The sequence below is a fragment of the Salvia miltiorrhiza genome, chromosome 3 (genome assembly GCF_028751815.1).
Source record: "Salvia miltiorrhiza cultivar Shanhuang (shh) chromosome 3, IMPLAD_Smil_shh, whole genome shotgun sequence".
In the NCBI taxonomy this organism is placed as follows: domain Eukaryota; kingdom Viridiplantae; phylum Streptophyta; class Magnoliopsida; order Lamiales; family Lamiaceae; genus Salvia; species Salvia miltiorrhiza.
In genome coordinates this window covers 1,864,663-1,887,622 of record NC_080389.1, presented here as the reverse complement: position 1 = coordinate 1,887,622, position 22,960 = coordinate 1,864,663, and the positions used below count along the sequence as shown (strand labels likewise).

At 34.9% G+C, this 22,960-nt stretch overlaps 2 protein-coding genes and 2 long non-coding RNA genes across 6 annotated transcripts; 2 read left to right on the top strand and 2 right to left on the bottom strand.

Annotated features, from left to right (window-relative positions):
* The first annotated feature begins 648 nt into the window (after positions 1–648).
* On the top strand, positions 649–4,411 carry LOC131017017 (uncharacterized). 2 transcript variants are annotated; one of them, XR_009099326.1, is made up of 3 exons: positions 649–1,146; positions 3,477–3,540; positions 4,150–4,411. It is a non-coding gene; the product is annotated as an uncharacterized LOC131017017 (long non-coding RNA). The 2 variants fall into 2 exon arrangements; XR_009099327.1 differs by lacking the exon at positions 4,150–4,411 and adding an exon at positions 3,802–4,137.
* A 2,799-nt stretch (positions 4,412–7,210) lies between these two features.
* On the top strand, positions 7,211–10,971 carry LOC131017026 (uncharacterized). Of its 2 annotated transcripts, none has more exons than XR_009099338.1 (3): positions 7,211–7,707; positions 10,037–10,100; positions 10,710–10,971. It is a non-coding gene; the product is annotated as an uncharacterized LOC131017026 (long non-coding RNA). The 2 variants fall into 2 exon arrangements; XR_009099339.1 differs by lacking the exon at positions 10,710–10,971 and adding an exon at positions 10,362–10,697.
* A 4,395-nt stretch (positions 10,972–15,366) lies between these two features.
* LOC131015766 (putative late blight resistance protein homolog R1A-10) lies at positions 15,367–17,709 on the bottom strand. Its single transcript, XM_057944191.1, has one exon. The coding sequence runs from the start codon at positions 17,707–17,709 to the stop codon at positions 15,367–15,369; it is 2,343 nt and encodes a 780-aa protein (XP_057800174.1).
* A 2,456-nt stretch (positions 17,710–20,165) lies between these two features.
* LOC131015765 (putative late blight resistance protein homolog R1A-3) lies at positions 20,166–22,724 on the bottom strand. Its single transcript, XM_057944190.1, has 3 exons — positions 22,289–22,724; positions 21,990–22,171; positions 20,166–20,630 (listed from the first exon to the last, which is right to left on the bottom strand). The coding sequence occupies exons 1-3, from the start codon at positions 22,722–22,724 to the stop codon at positions 20,166–20,168; spliced, it is 1,083 nt and encodes a 360-aa protein (XP_057800173.1).
* Between the last annotated feature and the right edge of the window lie 236 nt (positions 22,725–22,960).

Genomic DNA, 22,960 nt, shown 5'->3' with positions numbered 1-22,960 from the left:
ATTCTATACGTATTTTATAATTTTAATTTTCAGATTTCTATTTTTATAAACTTCAAATGAATAAACGTATGATAGCAAAATTTAATAGATCTAAAAATTAGTATTAAATAATTATACAAACTTATAGATAAATCAAATACGATTAAATATTCATATAAACCTATAAATAAATCTTACATGATGAATTCAAAAAATGTGAACCTAAGATCTACGTTGTATGCATGGTTCGTTTAATCACCTGTTTTCAAGTACCAAAGCAAAGAGAACGAAAGTAGTTTTCTCTATGAGGTGGGCTTGGGTGAGGGCACCCGCATGGGATGCGGCCGGGTCGACCCGCGCTCCAACCCTGACCCGGATCCGCGCCCCTGACCCGCGCCCATTTGATCCGTCACCCCAAATGTCATACCCCGACTTTTAATCCCTGATTAAGGTCTTAATTATTAATAATTAGGGTTCGGCATCCATTAATAATAAAACTGGTTTGATTTATCTGATGTGATTTAATCATTATATATGTGTTTTAATGTGCTTAGTTAAAGAAATTTTTATAAATGCAGTGCATAAGTTTTAATCGGTGAGTTAAGTGTATTTATATGAGCAAGTTATTATGATTTTTATTTGAGGAATATTATAATTGAGTGAGTGCACTAATATTAGTGCTATATTTATTTTAATTTGGTCACATGAATAATTATGCTATGACATTTCATTAATTGTGACTAGTTTTCCATGATTTAATTTGTGTGGCTTAACACATGGTTTATTTTCCACCACACAATACTACACTCTCACTTGATTATTATAATCAATTAGACATGTGTGTTTTAATCAAGTGGCTTAGTGAATAAGCTTGAGCATTTACTTGTTGGCTAAGTTTGGAAGCAAGTGGAGGATTTTAAACAAAACACTTTCTCTTTCTTCTCACTTCCTCCCTAACTCACGGCCTCACCCTTTTCTCTCTCTAATCTTCCTTTCCTCCATTAATCCTCCATGATCGAAGAACACCAAGCTTTTTAGATCATCTCTACACCATAGATCTCCATCAAATTCAAGCTTTAAACATCTATAGCCTTGAATCAAGAGCATACTTGAAGGAGTTTCAAGATTTGAGCCAAAGGAGATTTTTGTTTATTTCCAAATCCTTGAGTAAGTGATGAATCCTCTTAGATCTAGGCTTATTTGTGTTATATATGTGTATTTTTTTGGATGATTGAAACAAGAAAACACCCCTCTCTTATTCTTTGTAATTTTCGAAAATTTGGGGTCTTTTACCTTCAATTTTTTTTATTTTCTTTTCTTAATTTGAGGTTATTTAAATACTATTGGGTTCCTAATTAGTCTTTTTCCTTGTGTAGAGAATAGATTTAAAAAGAGATATGAGAATTGAAATAGTTTAGTTTGAGTAAATTTGGGAAGTTTTGGATTTGAGGTTGATTGATGAATTGATGGATGATATATGCTATTGAGAGTGTTTATATGAGATTTGATGGATTGGATCGATGGTTGAAATTGATTAGTAATTTTTGATATGAGTTAGTTTGATGTAATTTGGGTAAAATTGATTCTATGGTTTAATTTACTAATTGATTGCTTATTTATGCTATTAAGTGTGCCAATTGGATTAATCTAAGGTTGGATTAATGATTTATGTATGTTTGTAGATTTTCAAAAAAGTTAGTTTGTTAAAAAATTGGGACTTTGTGATCTATGTGTTAATTGATTAAATTGGCTAAGTTTAATTGTTATTAAGCATGATAGAAATGATAATTAGGGATCAATTTGGTTAATTGTCAAGAATGCCTAAAATTGGTTAAGTTTAGTTTGCTAATAATTGGGAACTTTTGATTAATGAGATAAATACTTGAATTGATGATGTTTATATGTTAGTTAGACTACTAGCAAGGAGAAAGCATGATTAATTTGGTTAATGATATTGATTTGTGAGAATTTCTCGAGTTTAGTTTGCGTGCATACATGAGATCTTGTATATAAGATGAGTTATGAGTCGAGCATGTATATATATGGCTATTTGATGATAAATTGAGCTTGTATATGCGATATGAGACGAAAAGGACCAACTCCTAATGACTTATGTGTTGGCCGAATGTAAGGGGAAAAAGGGGAAGTCAATGTTTGAATTTTCTTGAGTTATATGATCATGTATTTATGTTATTGTGATTTATATGAGCTTAATTTGAATTTTTGAGAATTTTTCATCGAAGAAGTCCGGAATTTAGGTATATTTGCTTTATGCTCAAGTTTGGGAGTTAATTTGAGAACCTTTTTAAAGGCTACTGACCTACTGTTTTCGACGCGATTTTGATATCCAAAAGCCATGAACATTTTATGGTAAGTATATTTGAGAGTGTTGAGCACACTGGTAAAATTTCAAGCCATTCCAACTTCGTTTGATATTTCTTTAAAATATAAAACCTAAACTGCACTTTACTACCGAGAATTTCAGAGAACAGGGTAAAGAGTCATTATTTTAAGTAGCTTACTGTGTGATATAGCTTTCCAAATTTTTATGGTATTAACCTTATTGTGTTAGCTAGATATCCACCAAATTTAAGACCAATTTGACAACGTTTACTATTTTTCAAAAATCCAAGTTTTCGATTGCTCAAAACTGCCGAATATGGTAGATCGTGGTAAAAACGACATATATCCCAAACCACTTGGAGTTTTTGACTCTACTTTTTTTATATGAAACTAGACTCGAATATCTTTCTTTTGGTATGAGTCTCGAGTCCAGGAGATGTCGGAGTCAGAACAGGTTAATTTTTGAAGTTGAGTCAGTGTAAAAACAGAGCATGTTTTGATGGTGTTTGATTGTGATTCTTATGTGCCTTATATGTGATTGTGTTGCCTATGTGTTTGAATGAGATTAGACGAGCCTTATATGAGAGATAAATCGAGACTTAGTACCATGATTTTCTTGAAACCTATCCTTGAACTTAAGGATTTGAGATGAGTGGAGAGTTTATATAGAGTTGAGTAAGGAGATAGAATATGAGATAGAGCATGAGTTAAGGCTTTATGAGTATGGATTTTTAAAAGGATTAAAATGTTTTAAATCAATTCCATTTTAATGGAGTTTAAAATGCTTATTTAAGTCATTTATAAATGAATAATGGAATTTCGTATTTATTTACATGGAAATGAAATGTATAGAATGTTATAAGATGGTGAATGTTATAAGATGGTGCATGATTATTATCTCTTATGTGAACATGTGAATTTCTAAATGATATTAAGTTTAAGGATGTTGAATTCTTTTATTTTGTTTGTTATGTGGTTACGTGATATTATGTGGTTAGTCGATGTTATGTTGGTTTTTGATTGTTTTAATCGAAATGAATTATGGATGCTAGAGCCCTAAAACACTAAAAGATACCCTAGGCACGTAGAATTAGACTTTGTCTTGTGACATTTTTTTTTTTCTTCACGAACTTACCGACTCTTCATCAATAAAGGTCCGGGCGACAGGAAGTGAAGCCGAAGAAGAAGCGACTCCACGCTAGCTTAAGAACGTTTGAGGTGGGCATTATTTTATTATTACGTATATAGAGATCCCCTGCGTGAAGTAGGCCTCGTATGCGAATATATATGCATGATATGTTTTAACTGTTAATTTCAGTTTATTATTATGCCCAAATGATAAATGACTCTTATGAAATGAAAATGAAAATGTTTATGAAATGAAATGAAATGAAATGAAATGTTTATGAAATGATTGACTGCCAAAAATGTTTATGTTTTTATATGTATCCTATCTGTGTTGGTTCGCCAACTTTAAAGGAAATCCAATTGGGATCCTATGCTAGACAAAGGTCGCTAGCTAGGGTTAACGTGTACACTCATGGAGACCGCGAGTCGCTTGCGACCGGTCTTGGCGTCCGTGGTAAGGAGGCCTCCTTCCCGGCGCGTGACAGAAAGGAACAGATATGGATCATATGAAGGAAAATGGGTCGGCCGGCCAATCTTATGAAAATGAAAGAAATGTTTTAGTAAGCGCAGGACTTTCAAGAAAACCCCTGTGTGTTACTGTTATGGCAGTTCAATTTATATATGTATGCATGTTTGTTTTTCGGCTTATGCCACTGAGTATTTTTATACTCAGCCCTGCATGTATTTTTAAATGTGCAGGTTGAGCAGGCGATGGAATGGTTTGGTGTTGAGCGGGAATTCTTTTGAAGGATATGTAATGAAACCTTGAGTATGCATCTCCATATGCATAATTCACACGTTTTTCCGCTGCAAACACTCTGATATCGTTATCGTTCTGTTGAACTTAGTACTCTTTTGTTTTGAATGACTTTCTCTTGGGTCTAGTCGTATAATATGACCGTTTGTAAAATACCCAAGCAGTTGTATATATATATATTACTAGTTTGTTGATTAAATATTATCTCCTTGGAATTCGTGTCTAATTCCCTTATTTTCCGCTTCTTATATTACCCCAAGTCATAAACCCATTTAAACTGTCCTTGGGATAAGTGGGCTGTGACAGAATGGTATCAGAGCGGTTCGTTCGCTCTGGCCCTAGAAACCTTATTCTAAAGAGTCGAGTCTAGTTTGATTCTTTAGACTTACATGGGTTCATATGGCACCACTCAACACTCCATTGCATCGTGCTCAATCAAGGAAAGAAGGTAACTGCAGTTTCAACGTTTTAAAGATGTTAATGTTCTAAAATGCTTCATGAATATGTTTATGTGAAGAGCATGTTATGATGAAATGTTGAATGTTTTGCCTTTCATGGCATATTTTCGCAGTCTATGATGTTATGATCAGACGAATGATAGAAAAATTGACATATGTTTTCCCGGAGAACATAGATTGCTATAAGTTGCATGATCACAATTTCAAAAGAACATAGACTACTAGATTAGTAGGATATCTCTACAATCTAGATTCTTAAGGTGATAATGTAGAAGAATGAAAGAGAACTTAGAGCATTTCAGCTCCCTCAAGAAAACAATGATTCTTTTGAACTACAAAGAGGAATGAAAAGATATGTACGAGGTAAAGGAAAAACACAGAATGACGATACACGACGAATTCAGGGTAAACGTTGCATCAAAGGTTGAACCATAGTCTCTACGTTCAAATGTTCAAGTGCGATGGAATATCAAATCGACTTTTGCTACAGAATAGATTTTAAGAATAGTGTGTTTTGCCTGTGTACGTATGTCTGTGTGTATATGTCTTAAGAGAGGTTTGGGGTTTGAGATCAATAGGATAGGGAACCTTAAGATAAGTTTAGTTGTCATGATGAACTTATGCTTTGTTATGTATAGTATGTTCATGGCTCTTCAAGTTCGGGACGATGTTTCCCGTGTGACTGGGAGGTGATGATGTTGGACCTGGCCAGTCCACATGATCCAAATCTCAGTAGACGTCTTTTGGGTTGAAAACCCATGTGTTTCAACTTTCGGTTGAAAAGCCAGATGGGTTCATACTCGAGGTCATTTTGTTCGACCTAGTAGTTAATCATTTCATACCCTCTGGTCATTCTTTTGATTCTCTTGAACAATTTCTACAACACCTTGCTTGTTGATGTGATGATTTTGAGCCTTTCAACTTTCGAGTTGTTATAGTAGATTTCCTTGATCGATAAAACTAAGAAGTATTAGTATACTGACCTAGTATATTCCCCAAACTGTAGCTTTGTGTAGTTGACTAGTATGACCCTTATAGATTATTCTCGTTACCGTTGTACTACGCATCAGAAATTACCGATGATCGTCGTTGTCTTTGAAGCACAGGATGCCTCCCAGAAGAGCCCCAAGAAACAACATGGGCGCAGCAAATGAACCCCCACGAAGGGTTGAAGAACTTTTTCTTAAACAGAGCCCGCCAACATTCAACGGGATCGGCAATCCGACTGATGCCGAAATCTGGATTAGAGCGATGGAAAGGATTTTCGACTTTCTTCACTGTACTAATCAAGAGCGACTCTCTTGTGTTGCATTCCAACTAACTGGGTCGGCAGATTTTTGGTGGGAAACCAAGAAGAGGGCAATGACCCCTGAACAATTGGAAAACCTGACTTGGGAAGACTTCAAGACGGAGATCTACGATAAATACATCCCCAAGAGTTACAGAAAGAAGAAAGAGACAGAGTTTTTCAATCTGAAACAAAATAAGATGTCCGTGACGGAATACGATCGCGCTTTCTGCGACATGTCTCGCTATGCCCCTCATCTAATCGATACTGATGAAAAGATGGCCGAGAAGTTTCGTTCAGGCCTTAGGCACGAGATCAAGATGGCACTTGCTAGTCATGGTAATCTCACCCACTCTGAGGCACTTAGCAGAGCCCTGGATGTTGAAGCGGCCATGCCTGAAGACCGCCCAAACCAGACTCAAGCTCCGGGGAACAATGATCGTGGAAAGAGAAAGTGGGAAGGCAACAACAACAATAACAGAGATTATTACAACGACCAAGACAACAAGAGGCCATGGCAAGGGAACATGATGCCACAAGGGCAATGGCAAGAACGACCAGCTAACCCAGGACCAGCTGGAAACAATCGGGGCCAGCTCAGGGCACCTCTGTGCCCAAAATGCTCCAAGTCGCATCACGGCGTATGCTTGGCTGGCAGCAACACTTGTTTTAAGTGTGGTCAGAAGGGCCATTTTGCCAGAGACTGCCAAGAAAAACTACAAGGAAGAATGAGAGGGCCAAATCAGTCGGGCCAAGCACAACCACTTAGGGCTATCCAAGGCCAACAGCTACTCTACCCACCACCACAGCAGTATCGACCTGCGGCACGTCCACCGCATATCCCACAAGCAAGAGCTTATGCCCTGCACAAGAATAAGCAAGGAAACAACCAAGGGAATTTAGCAGGAAAGGCGACGTGGGAACCCGAGTCTAGCATGAATGAGTACCCAGAATTATTTCCTGAGGTACAAATTTCGGGACGAAATTTCTTTTAAGGGGGATAGTATGTCATACCCCGACTTTTAATCCCTGATTAAGGTCTTAATTATTAATAATTAGGGTTCGGCATCCATTAATAATAAAACTGGTTTGATTTATCTGATGTGATTTAATCATTATATATGTGTTTTAATGTGCTTAGTTAAAGAAATTTTTATAAATGCAGTGCATAAGTTTTAATCGGTGAGTTAAGTGTATTTATATGAGCAAGTTATTATGATTTTTATTTGAGGAATATTATAATTGAGTGAGTGCACTAATATTAGTGCTATATTTATTTTAATTTGGTCACATGAATAATTATGCTATGACATTTCATTAATTGTGACTAGTTTTCCATGATTTAATTTGTGTGGCTTAACACATGGTTTATTTTCCACCACACAATACTACACTCTCACTTGATTATTATAATCAATTAGACATGTGTGTTTTAATCAAGTGGCTTAGTGAATAAGCTTGAGCATTTACTTGTTGGCTAAGTTTGGAAGCAAGTGGAGGATTTTAAACAAAACACTTTCTCTTTCTTCTCACTTCCTCCCTAACTCACGGCCTCACCCTTTTCTCTCTCTAATCTTCCTTTCCTCCATTAATCCTCCATGATCGAAGAACACCAAGCTTTTTAGATCATCTCTACACCATAGATCTCCATCAAATTCAAGCTTTAAACATCTATAGCCTTGAATCAAGAGCATACTTGAAGGAGTTTCAAGATTTGAGCCAAAGGAGATTTTTGTTTATTTCCAAATCCTTGAGTAAGTGATGAATCCTCTTAGATCTAGGCTTATTTGTGTTATATATGTGTATTTTTTGGATGATTGAAACAAGAAAACACCCCTCTCTTATTCTTTGTAATTTTCGAAAATTTGGGGTCTTTTACCTTCAATTTTTTTTATTTTCTTTTCTTAATTTGAGGTTATTTAAATACTATTGGGTTCCTAATTAGTCTTTTTCCTTGTGTAGAGAATAGATTTAAAAAGAGATATGAGAATTGAAATAGTTTAGTTTGAGTAAATTTGGGAAGTTTTGGATTTGAGGTTGATTGATGAATTGATGGATGATATATGCTATTGAGAGTGTTTATATGAGATTTGATGGATTGGATCGATGGTTGAAATTGATTAGTAATTTTTGATATGAGTTAGTTTGATGTAATTTGGGTAAAATTGATTCTATGGTTTAATTTACTAATTGATTGCTTATTTATGCTATTAAGTGTGCCAATTGGATTAATCTAAGGTTGGATTAATGATTTATGTATGTTTGTAGATTTTCAAAAAAGTTAGTTTGTTAAAAAATTGGGACTTTGTGATCTATGTGTTAATTGATTAAATTGGCTAAGTTTAATTGTTATTAAGCATGATAGAAATGATAATTAGGGATCAATTTGGTTAATTGTCAAGAATGCCTAAAATTGGTTAAGTTTAGTTTGCTAATAATTGGGAACTTTTGATTAATGAGATAAATACTTGAATTGATGATGTTTATATGTTAGTTAGACTACTAGCAAGGAGAAAGCATGATTAATTTGGTTAATGATATTGATTTGTGAGAATTTCTCGAGTTTAGTTTGCGTGCATACATGAGATCTTGTATATAAGATGAGTTATGAGTCGAGCATGTATATATATGGCTATTTGATGATAAATTGAGCTTGTATATGCGATATGAGACGAAAAGGACCAACTCCTAATGACTTATGTGTTGGCCGAATGTAAGGGGAAAAAGGGGAAGTCAATGTTTGAATTTTCTTGAGTTATATGATCATGTATTTATGTTATTGTGATTTATATGAGCTTAATTTGAATTTTTGAGAATTTTTCATCGAAGAAGTCCGGAATTTAGGTATATTTGCTTTATGCTCAAGTTTGGGAGTTAATTTGAGAACCTTTTTAAAGGCTACTGACCTACTGTTTTCGACGCGATTTTGATATCCAAAAGCCATGAACATTTTATGGTAAGTATATTTGAGAGTGTTGAGCACACTGGTAAAATTTCAAGCCATTCCAACTTCGTTTGATATTTCTTTAAAATATAAAACCTAAACTGCACTTTACTACCGAGAATTTCAGAGAACAGGGTAAAGAGTCATTATTTTAAGTAGCTTACTGTGTGATATAGCTTTCCAAATTTTTATGGTATTAACCTTATTGTGTTAGCTAGATATCCACCAAATTTAAGACCAATTTGACAACGTTTACTATTTTTCAAAAATCCAAGTTTTCGATTGCTCAAAACTGCCGAATATGGTAGATCGTGGTAAAAACGACATATATCCCAAACCACTTGGAGTTTTTGACTCTACTTTTTTTATATGAAACTAGACTCGAATATCTTTCTTTTGGTATGAGTCTCGAGTCCAGGAGATGTCGGAGTCAGAACAGGTTAATTTTTGAAGTTGAGTCAGTGTAAAAACAGAGCATGTTTTGATGGTGTTTGATTGTGATTCTTATGTGCCTTATATGTGATTGTGTTGCCTATGTGTTTGAATGAGATTAGACGAGCCTTATATGAGAGATAAATCGAGACTTAGTACCATGATTTTCTTGAAACCTATCCTTGAACTTAAGGATTTGAGATGAGTGGAGAGTTTATATAGAGTTGAGTAAGGAGATAGAATATGAGATAGAGCATGAGTTAAGGCTTTATGAGTATGGATTTTTAAAAGGATTAAAATGTTTTAAATCAATTCCATTTTAATGGAGTTTAAAATGCTTATTTAAGTCATTTATAAATGAATAATGGAATTTCGTATTTATTTACATGGAAATGAAATGTATAGAATGTTATAAGATGGTGAATGTTATAAGATGGTGCATGATTATTATCTCTTATGTGAACATGTGAATTTCTAAATGATATTAAGTTTAAGGATGTTGAATTCTTTTATTTTGTTTGTTATGTGGTTACGTGATATTATGTGGTTAGTCGATGTTATGTTGGTTTTTGATTGTTTTAATCGAAATGAATTATGGATGCTAGAGCCCTAAAACACTAAAAGATACCCTAGGCACGTAGAATTAGACTTTGTCTTGTGACATTTTTTTTTTTCTTCACGAACTTACCGACTCTTCATCAATAAAGGTCCGGGCGACAGGAAGTGAAGCCGAAGAAGAAGCGACTCCACGCTAGCTTAAGAACGTTTGAGGTGGGCATTATTTTATTATTACGTATATAGAGATCCCCTGCGTGAAGTAGGCCTCGTATGCGAATATATATGCATGATATGTTTTAACTGTTAATTTCAGTTTATTATTATGCCCAAATGATAAATGACTCTTATGAAATGAAAATGAAAATGTTTATGAAATGAAATGAAATGAAATGAAATGTTTATGAAATGATTGACTGCCAAAAATGTTTATGTTTTTATATGTATCCTATCTGTGTTGGTTCGCCAACTTTAAAGGAAATCCAATTGGGATCCTATGCTAGACAAAGGTCGCTAGCTAGGGTTAACGTGTACACTCATGGAGACCGCGAGTCGCTTGCGACCGGTCTTGGCGTCCGTGGTAAGGAGGCCTCCTTCCCGGCGCGTGACAGAAAGGAACAGATATGGATCATATGAAGGAAAATGGGTCGGCCGGCCAATCTTATGAAAATGAAAGAAATGTTTTAGTAAGCGCAGGACTTTCAAGAAAACCCCTGTGTGTTACTGTTATGGCAGTTCAATTTATATATGTATGCATGTTTGTTTTTCGGCTTATGCCACTGAGTATTTTTATACTCAGCCCTGCATGTATTTTTAAATGTGCAGGTTGAGCAGGCGATGGAATGGTTTGGTGTTGAGCGGGAATTCTTTTGAAGGATATGTAATGAAACCTTGAGTATGCATCTCCATATGCATAATTCACACGTTTTTCCGCTGCAAACACTCTGATATCGTTATCGTTCTGTTGAACTTAGTACTCTTTTGTTTTGAATGACTTTCTCTTGGGTCTAGTCGTATAATATGACCGTTTGTAAAATACCCAAGCAGTTGTATATATATATATTACTAGTTTGTTGATTAAATATTATCTCCTTGGAATTCGTGTCTAATTCCCTTATTTTCCGCTTCTTATATTACCCCAAGTCATAAACCCATTTAAACTGTCCTTGGGATAAGTGGGCTGTGACACCAAATTATTACATTTGTTTATAGTAAATGTTACTTTTAATAAGCATAATATATACATTTATTCGCATAAATATATACTTTTGTAAATATAAGTATTTATCTTCATTTAATATAAAGTATTATATTTTTTAAACCCTAAATCCTATAAACTAAACCCTAAACCCTGTAAATTAAACCCTAAAACCTGAACACTAAACCCTAATAGGAGTATTTACTTTTAATAAGCATAATATATACATTTTGTCGCACAAATGTATACTTATGGTAATATAAATATTTACCTTCATTCAATATAAAGCATTATACATATCAATAATTACTTTTTCTTACAATAATAATTATTTGATTTGATCAAATAATAATATTATTATTTATGTATATTAAAAGTAATCATTGATATAATAAAAAAAATAATTGATATGGAGAAATGTAATGTTTCAAAAATATTATATTTATTGCAATTATTGTTGTACTAAAAAATAATTATTGTTATAATAAAAAATAATTATTATTATTATAAAAAAAGGTAATATTTTTAAACCTAAAAATAAGTATTAACCATCATTCAATATTTTTTAAACCTAAACATGGAATACTAAACCCTAAACACTGAATACTAAACTCTAGCCATTCAATAATAAACCCAAATGGAAATATTTACTCCCTAATGGAAATACTCACTTTTATTTATCCTAAGATATATACATTTCCATACTTAAATGTATACTTATGTGAATATAAGTATTACCCATCATTCAATATTTTTAAAACCTAAACACTGAATATTAAACCCTAAACACTGAATACTAAACCCTAACCCTTGAATACTAAACCCTAAATAATGAATACTAAACCCTAATGGAAATATTCACTTTTATTTATCCTAATATATACATTACTGTGTATAAATGTACACTTATGTGAACATAAGTATTACCTATCATTCAATATTTTGTAAACCCTAAACACTGAATACTAAACCCTAAATAGGGAATACTAAACCCTAAACACTGAATACTAAACCCTAACCATTCAATAATAAACCTGAATGACAATATTTACTTTTATTTTATCTAAGATATACATTTCCATGCTTAAATGTATACTTATGTGAAAATAAGTATTAACCATCATTCAATAATTTTTAAACCTAAACACTGAATACTAAACCCTAAATAGAGAATACTAAACCCTAAACACAAAATACAAAACCCTAGCTATTCAATAATAAACCCAAATGAAAATATTTACTCTCCCTAATGGAAATACTCACTTTTATTTATCCTAAGATATACATTTCCATACTTAAATGTATACTTATATGAATATAAGTATTACCCATCATTCAATATTTTAAAAACCTAAACATTGAATACTAAAACCTAAACACTGAATACTAAACCATAAACCTTGAATACTAAAACTTAACCCTTGAATATTAAACCCTAAATAATGAATACTAAACCCTAATGGAAATATATTCACTTTTATTTATCCTAATAAATGTAATAAGTTAAAAACATTACATTTCATTGTAACAATAATTACTTTTTATTACGACAATAATTACTTGATCAAATAGCTAAGAATAAAAGTTATAGAAAGTGAAAATAATATTACTTTTCTTCACATCAATACTTACTTTTGCTTATAAAAATAATTACTTTAACAAATAACTAAAAATAAAAGTTCTTATGAATAAAAATAAAAATTATTGTGAAGAAATTTTATCTTGTTAAAATATTACCTTTCATCATATCAATGGTTACTTTTTCTTAGGATAATTTTTACTTGACTAAATAACTAAAAATATAAGTTCTAATGAGTAAAAATAAGCACTACTTTTATTCATATCAATAATTATTTTTTCTTATTATAATAATTACTTAACCAAATAATTAAAAGTACAAGGTCTAATAAATAAAAGTAACAATTATCATAAACAAATGTAATAATTTTGAAACATTTGTTCACGATAATTGCTATTTTTACTCACGATAACTTATACTTTTAGTTATTTTTCTCAAGTAATTATTGTCGTTATAAAATGTAATTATTGTTATGAATAAATGTAATATTTTAAAAAGATTACATTTTTCACAAATATATATATATATATATATATATATATATATATATATATATATATATATATATATATATAAAAGCAAAAGAAAAATAATAAATAAAAAAATCAACGAAAAATAAAGAAAATACCGAAAGGATAAAAAAAATACATAAAATAATGCAATAGAAAAACAGTAAAAAAAAGAAGAAATCATTGAAAAGAAAAGAAAAAGAAAATATATAAAAAATGCAAAAAAAAAATATAAAAAAAGAAAACAGAAAAAGGAAAAAAAAAACGCTAGAAAAAGAAAATCCAAAAAATGTAAAAAAAAAAAAATCCCAAAAATGTAAAAAAAAAGGAGAAAGAAAAAAGGAAAAAAAAATAAGGGGTTAGAGGTTTCGAACTTGAAACCTACATGAAGTGAGGCATTATGAGCCACATGCCACTGCGCCACCATGTGATTATGTTTATTTATCTTGAAATATATATATATACCTTTAGTAGGCGCGGGTGGCCGCATAGTATGCGGTCACCCGCATGCAAGTTTTTGCGTTTCTCTATATTTCACGTCATATCATCAAACACAATGCAAAGCTCTATTTATAAGGTTACAACAAGGGTATTTAAGTCTTTTCCTCCATATTTCTTTTCTCCATTCTTCATTTTCCTCCAGGTCCCGCTTCTTCACAACCATTACTAGGAATACTCTATCCCTTTCTCTCTTTTTTTTTCAATTTCGTTTTGCTTTGATTTGGTAAATTTCTGTTGACTGTAATTTCTCGAGTAAACGTCGAAGCAATGTCTTCTCATGGGGTGCCTGAATCCATTATGACTATGAGTGATTTAGAGAAAATAGAGAGAAAAATAAAAGGGCCTATTGCATTTGCGGATCTCAGATTTCATTTACTCCTTTCGTCCACTAATTCAATGCCTACTTGCATTTTTGGTCCGTATCTCTGATTGTTTCTTTGTTTGGATAATGTTTGACATTCAATAGCAAGACAACAGCTTGGACGCGGATGGATAAAAGTTCTTGTTTAACAGAACTAGTGATGACGCGATGGTCGCCATGCTTTAGAATTCGATCTAAGGTTTGAAGCAGAGTATCAAAAGCTTCATAAGCCATATATCTCGATTGTGCAGAAACAATTTGTCAAAACCTGTGAGTTGTGAGTTGTGTGATCCAATCACCATTTCTTTGAATATCTTTTTCATTTCTCTGACCAGGTTTGCCAGCTTGAGTAATTCTAAAATTCACTCATCGTATAGAACTAACCAATTACTTTATAGAAAAAGCTATTCATCATCGGTCGAAACATACAGCCAATAATTCAATTAAATTGAATTATTTTATCGATCATATATTATCATTCAAATCAAACTCCTCTTTACAATTTTTCACAATCACAAGGGATGAGAAGTAAAATAGCAGCCTTGCCTTAGTGGGCTAAAGCCCAATAAAAACAATAAAAGAAAAAGCCCAAGTCTAATTAAGAATGAGAAAAGTGAGCCCAACCCTATCATTTCTCTCTCAATCTCTCTCTCTTCTTAATTTTGGAGACACAGCCTCCTTCTCGGGCGACACTAGTTAGTCGCTGCACATTATATAATGTGAAGTATTCTTGTAGTGTTTGTTAGCATTGTTTTATTTTATTCTGCTGCCTAAGATTAATTACCTTCCCACACTCTCTTAAGAAGTTGATATTCGAAATGAACGACGAATTGGATGACATATTGAGAACCATCTCTCTCTCTCTCTCTCTCTTTTGACAGATGATAATAGGTGAGAGGGAAGAGGATTAAAGAAAAATAAGCAAATACACAAAAACAAGAGAGATAATGGTGGTAAAACCTAGCTAGCTAATACGGTAATACATATACTTCGAAGTTGGGACCTGCCAAGCTCTGCACTAGTGCTTCGTTCTTAAGCAGAACCCAAACTTGAACATGAAATGGAAGATCTTCCCCTTGTAATTGTACTTGTTCCTCTACGATCTCCTTTGCGCACATCACAGCAGATTCTCCACAATCATTCATACTTATCTTTTGCAGCGTCGGTATGTCTCCAATTTGAGTCGGGATCTCCTTCAACTCTTGCATATCATAAAGATGAAGCTTCTCAAGGCGTGGAAAGATGGAGTTCGATTCCGCAGTCCAATGCTTCAAACTGGGACACCGATACAATTCCAAGTATTTGATGGAAGGGAATTGGCCTTCAACCATTTCTCACTTGCCTGTTCCAAAGCATCCCTCCCACAACTTGAACTTCTCGAGAAGGGGCATTGAACCTATCTTTTCCAATATTTTTTCCCATTCAAAGCCACCATTCATCACAAGAGTCAACTTCTTGAGGCTTTGGGGGAATGTGAGCGCATACGGAGCAGCTCTAAAATCATCCCAACAATCTACGTGGAGGAATTCCAATTTACACAGACGTTTGATATTGTTCAGACAATAATAATCATCTTGCTCGATTCCCTCTCTCCCAAAATACACTATCCCCAATTTTTTGATATTGGGAATTCTCTTAACCACCTCTTCACTGCACTTGAAATTTGCTATTCCCTCAAGCACCAGTAGATTCTCCATGACAACGACATCATCACTCGAAGGTTTTGGAAGATAAAAAGTTCCTTTAGTCATTTCAATATGCCTAAGTTGTGGCATTCTCCAAATCTCAGCAGGTGCAGTGAACTCCTTCCCAATACAAGAAACAATCAATATGTGCAGATTCCAGAAGCGAGTAAACGAGGTAAAGATCGAGGACATGCTACCAACTTCAACAGCAAGGTGGCGCAAGTTAACATACTGAGACACAAGGTAGCTTTCATCTCCTAAGTAACGAAACTTTCTGTATGCATGTAATGTTCTAAGCAACCCGGAATTCTTAATACGCGGGATGCTCCCATATTCACTGATAATGGAACGAGCACATGGCATAGAATGCAAGTCGTCAAGGACTTTCTTCTTTGGCGTGTTCCTGGGTATAACAACGCAGCGTTGGCTACGTATGCTTCGAGGACTAGATTGCCTTATCACATGATAGAACCCATCTTTCTTGCTCTGGTTCAAGCATAAATCCCTCAACAAATCATGAATTTTGACAAATTTTATGTTTCCTGTAGACCCCACTTCACCAACTAGAATGAGATTTCTATTAACCAAGTCATGTAAAAACTCTATGGCAATAGTTTCCAAACTTTTGCCATTCATGGGTTTTAAAAATCCTTCTGAAACCCATAACTTCACGAGTGTTGATACTCTAACCGAATCATCTTCCTCAAACACTCCCATATACAAAAAACATGGCTTTAAATAAAGTGGCAAATGATTGTAGCTCACTTTCAACAGTTTCAAGCAATGCTTATCATTCTCCAAATTCACTTCTGAAGCTAAGTTCTTCCTAATTGATTCCCAAACTCCTAGAGTGTGTTCCCTATTTTTCAAAATACCCGCCACTACAACAATTGATAAAGGAAGTCCTCTGCAATTCTCGACTATTTTCTTTCCAATTTTCTCTAACTCATGAGGGTAACTTCCAACCCCAAACACAGTTTTTGAGAAGAGTTCCCAGCTTCTATCCTCGTCTAAAAATTCCATTTGAAGGCTATAATTGTTGTTCAATTGGGAACTCAAGTGTAAAAGCCTAGTCGTCACTAATATCCGACTACAGTTCTCATTTTCGGGAAAGAAACGCTGTATCCTATCCCAAGCATCGATACTCCACATATCATCCATCACAATTAGAAACCTTCTACCTATCAAATGCTGGTAGAGCTCTAATCCTAGTTCATCTTCACTCTTTTCACTCAGTTGTTCCTTGCTTTTTTTAGTGGCTTGAGAAACAAGTTCACAAAGAATTTCCCTTGTGTTGTATTGTTGAGAAATAGTAGCCCAAGCACAAACATCAAAACGCTGCTCAATAATTTTCTTCGAATAAACAGTTTTGGCAAGAGTGGTCTTACCTATCCCGCCCATTCCTGTGATCGGGATGCGTTGGTCCGAAACGAGCCTTTCCAAGATTCCATTCACGACACCCTCAGACCACACCACCATGCCACTATTGTTCTTCTCAGTGGAAGAAGAAGCAGAGATGAAGCTACGCCGCGTATCATGGAGCACCACCTTCTCTGTATTCCTCTGCATCGCCAAACTCTTGATCTGATCCATTTCCTGTATCACATTTTGCACATCTTGAAACAAGTTCATCTCTTCATCATCATCATCATCATCATGATTTGATGAGACAGTTTTCGGATCATCTGGATCTGCTTCGTCGGAAACAGAAGAGTTATAAGCTTCTCTGGATCTGCTCAACTGAATCTTGGCCACGATATGAGATTCGATGGCGTCTTCAGCTGCATAAGCTGCATCTGCAATACGCATCTCCAATGGATCTGCTTCGTCGGAAACAGGGGAGTTATTAGCTTCGAGAAACTCCTGCAAAAACATGACATTTTCAGTGAGGGATTGAACTTGTTGTTTGTTGAGAGAAATCGGAGGGGAATGGTGGCGCTCGAGGTCGTCTATGATATGCATTAGAGAAACCAAGGCTGCGTAGGCCGCCATGATCGATATCAGTTGAAGGGAAACAGAGTATAATTATGAGAATTTTGGACAAGAATTTGATAGAATCTTAATTTAGGCGACGTCAACGACTAGTAAACCTTTGCGATTATATCTTATCTTAGCAGTTGGCAATAATGTGAAAGCTGAAGGTAGAAGAAAGCTAGCCACATAATGTTTCTGATAATAATTGAGGAGATATAACCATTGACTTACAGATTCTCCTTATTTTAATTAAACTTCTTATTGAGAAAATAGTTAGAATTATTTCATTGAATCTATAAATCAATTCTACTAAAATTATAAATTAATTCTACCGAAATCTATAAATTATTGACGATGCTTGTTTAGTGTAGAATTCAATACAATTACTTTGGAAGATGATTAATCCAATTTTGAAGTGAGAAATAATTATCCAATTTAATCGATAATTATTATTTTTCAGTTTTTTTTTATAAAAATAATAACGATTGAATATTCGATATTCGATCGTTCATTTTATTTTAATTTTTTTATATTTAACAATCGAAATACCAGTCATTAAATATTATTTTTATTTATTTTATTGACTAATTCACAGACGAATAATTTCAGTGGCTAACATAATTGAATTAATATTTTACTTTATGAAAAATAATGACATATTATTGATTGTTAATATAGTACTAGATTTGCCCTCATGCGATGCACGACAATAATTATTAAATTAAGTTAATAATAAATTATATACCACAATTATATAGGTTGAATTAAAATATATTTTAAACTTTCAAAAGTATATATTATAAGAAACCTACGCATGAAACATATAACCATATCAAAAAAATGAGTAGAAGTGTTGGAAATTTTAGAAAGAAATAACTAAAATATTTTTATTTAGTCGCTCTAATGTATGTATATATATGGAGAAGATCAATGAGTTGAGTAAAGAAAAATAAAATAAGAAATTAGTTCAAATAAATCGTTAACACACATTAGAAAAATGAATTATTCAAACGTAATTTAATAACAAACCTGAATCTTTCAATTATGATAACTATATTTATTTTTCCATATCGCATATCAAATTAAAATTATTATCGTGATCTTTAATTTGATAGATATATTAAACTTTGGTCATTAGTGAATTTGTGTATTTTTTGAAATAAAGAAAGAAAAAGAAGAAAAATATAATTAGGATAAAATGAAAAGCAAAAAAAAAAAAAACATAGTGACGTGAATTCCCGCTCCGCAAGGAATATGGTTACGATTTGGAGAATGTCATTCTTTTTAAAAATATTTACAAAATTACCATCTAAATCAATTTGAAATTGATTTCAAATTGGAAACTCTCTTTTTAACATAGTATAGATTTATTGCTACTTTTTTTTTTGGTAAAGAAAAAGAAATTAGATAAAAGAATGGTACCAGGGGTACCCAAAAGTGGTTACATCAATTTACTACTAATAATGGTCTTTCTTATTTTTATTTTTTGTTTCAATAGAACGATCGAATATTAGTTGGTTACTAATTTTAAGAAATAGTAGCATTTGTCCTCCGTGCAATGCACAAGAAACGTTTTTCTATTTCTATATTTATATAAAATTGATACTAACTCAATTATAATATTTATGAATATAATAAAAAAATAATTTAAACTGAATATATTTGATAAGAATATTAAAAAATTAAAAAATAATAAAGAAGAATTCACAACAATAAAAATTGATATCATGTAAAGACAAAAAAAAATAAGTGAATTTTGAAAATACCCACTTTCCTTTAGTAAAATTAAAAATTAGCCACTAAAATAAAAACTTAAAAAAATACCCACACTTACCATTTTACCCTTTACCCTTAAATTAAAAAAAAATCTTATATTACCTCCCTGCGGCCCTGCCCCCCCCCCCCCCCCCCCCCCTCACCCACCCCAAGCCAAAAAAAAATCAATTTTTTTTTACTCCCCATGCCATACCCACCCCCAGAACCCCCACCCACCCCACCAAAAAAAACAATTTATTTATTCCCCCCAAGCAAATATATATATATATATTTTTTTACTCACCCCTGCCCTGCCCTGCCCCACCTACCCCACTGCGACCCCCCTCCCCAACCACCCACCCTACTCCCCCACCCACCCCCCAAGCCAAATAAAAAATAAAAAAAAATTACTCCCCCTGCCCTGTCTACCCTCCTGACCCCCAATAAATGGGGACTAGACGTAAGTTTAGACCGCCAAGTATCATTAATAAAGAAGGTAAAATTTCAGCATTAGCGACACAACAAAGTCACCGGAAAATATAGGCTCAAGAAAGTTTCATCTTCCTTGTGTTGTTTCCATATCATTGAGATTTGCATGGAGCTTCATCAACTGAGACTAAATCATGATTCCTTCAACTCTCCCTTGTTAATTTGAACAGTCGAATATTAGATCAGCAATTCAAAACTCTACAAGTGATCAAAGAAAGAAAAGAGACAAGTCATCCAACAAATTCAAAACTCGGGAAGTGGCTAGCTTCAGTTATCCAATCAACCAAACCTGATCGGTCAATTAGCAAGAATCTCAGCTCACGAAAATTTCCCTCAATTGTCATCCAGTAAGTGCCTTTGCAAGCATAGTTTCTTAGTTTAAGCACTTGAAGATTAGGTAATGAACCAATGATGGTCATTTCATTCCAAGGAAGCTTCCCACCAATCAAGGTTAACCTTCTCAGTTGTAGAGGAAACTTTATACCTCCAGTTTCAACAAGTTGTCTCGATAAAAAACCTCCACTCATCTCCAATTTCAATTTCTCAAGTTGACAAAACAAATTAAGATTGTCGAGGCAATAGCCCGCATTCGCATCAAACTTCTCCTTGGAGTAACATATTCCCAGCTTTTTAATGTTTGGAATCATTTCCACCATTCTTTTACTGTACACCAAGTCTCTTGCCAGCGAAAGTGCCTGCAAGTTATCGAGGGGATTTTGTTCCCACTCAGAGCTCGGTAAGTAGGGCTGGGAATTTCGGGATCGGGTAATCGGGTACCCGATACCCGACCCGAAAAAATCGGGTATCGAGTACCCTATACTCGATTAATTCGGGATCGGGTACGGGATCGGGTATTTAGGGGTCGAAATAATCGGGTATCGGGTATACCCGATCGGGTATCGGGTATACCCGAAAATACCCGAATTTTATGTAGCTAAAATTAATTACTAATTAGCTTTGAGCCTTTGAGAATCCAGCCCACTTAGTCCAGGCCCAGCCCAGCGGCCCCAACCCTAATTTCAGTCCCACTCCAGCCGCCCCCCTCCCCCCACAGTCCCATGACTCCCATCCCACTCCCTCCTCCGACCCAGAGGCGCGCCGGCGCCCCTCGCCCGTCCACCGTCGCCCTCCCGCGCCTCCACTCGGCTGACGGCTCCCCCCTGTGCGGCTGTCCCTCCGCGCGCCTCCAAGCTCCGACTCTGACAGCGCAGAAACACTCCAGGCCTCCACCGGCCACCGCGCAGCCGCGCGCCTCCAAGCTCCGAGCTCCGACAGCACAGAAACACTCCAGGCCTCCACCGCCCACAGCGCGGCCGCGCGCCTCTGAGCTCCGACAGCACAGCAGTCGCATGCTGCTGCTTCTTCTTCTTCTTTTTTTTTTCTTTTTTTCACAGAATTCTTGGTTTTGAGCACAAACAATTGAATTTAGGGTAATTTAGGGTACCCGAATACCCGACCCGGGTACCCGAGTCTGGTATTAGGGTACCCGATTTCAATTTCGGGGTCGGGGTCAGGTATAGGGATTAGGGGATTTTCGGGTTCGGGTACCCGATTTTTTTGGGTAGGGTACCCGAACCCGACCCGATTCCCAGCCCTATCGGTAAGGGTTGAAATGAGAAGGCAATAAGATGTCTTAATTGTCGCAACCTCCAAATCTCCACAGGAAAACGAACCTCAGATCTATAAATAATTAAAATTTGAAGATTATGAAGCTTTGATATGGCTGAAGGAACTATATTATTGGGAATGTTGGAAGCAAGGTAAGTTAAATGAACCAGATCGAACACTTGACCTGGCTCCCAGTCCCAATAATCGCTTCTACGTAAAACGTGAAGGACCCTCAATGAACTAAACTTTTCTACATTGCCCACAGACCTACTCCATTTCTTGGGGATGCATATGATGGTGCGTATGTATGAGTTATGCACATAATCTTTGAGATGTAGTAGATCATAGGAAGTAGTACTTATGCTGTGATGATCTTTTATGAGACGTGGAACAAAATGCCTTCGTAGGATAGGAGTAGGTAAATAATCAATAACAGGAAGAATTACCTTCTCTTTTGCAGCTTGCCTTACGCAAAATTCCCGCACAATATCGTGAAGGCTGCAACTCTTTATTTTCCCATCAAACTTTCTGTTGGCGACCAAAACTAGACTTCTCTCGACAAGATCCTCAAAACAATCTTCTGCCTCCTCTTCTAAGCTTTTAGATCCATTTGAAAGTGTTACAAAACCTTCGGACATCCAAAGATTAACAAGCTCTGTAACACGAATCTCCTAATCTTCTGGAAAGCCGGCCATATATAAAAGACATGGCATCAAGTGATTGGGTAAATGAGTATAACTCGAACCAATTATTGATTCAAGCTGCTCGTCATTTGCAGCAATTTGCTCCCATGAGGATCGAGTATAAACCTTAGATAGAAGTTCTGCCACCACCACGATTGAAAGGGGGAGTCCTCCACAATTTTGAACAATTTTCTTCCCTATATCTTTTAGTTCAATAGGAAAGTATGTACCGGCAAACACCTTCTGCTCTAGCAAATTCCAACTATGATGTGCATCCAACACACTCATAGTATGAATGGAACTAGAAGAGTCGACATAAGCAGCCACATCATGCAGCCTTGTGGTTACTATGATCCAACTGCTATTACCTGAGTCAGGAAACAACATCCTTACATCATCCCAAGCTTTCTTACTCCACATGTCGTCCATTACAATAAGATACCTCCGATGATACAACCGTTGCTGAGGAAGCTCAAGCCCAGACTGTGGACGGCCCATTGGCAACAGGCCGGCCCACTCGTGAGATGAAAATACCAACCCGTTATCAAGACTTCGTTATGAAGTAGCTGAGGAATGTGTGGCATCTAGGGCCCCTTGGTCCCCACCTTTTCTATTAGGATTTTCAGTAGTTTGTTGCAGAATCAAGCCGTTTGGCAGTAGAATTAAATAGGGAACAAGATGTACATTGGAGCAGGCATTAATGAAATATATGTTCTCTTCCCTATCTCTCTTCT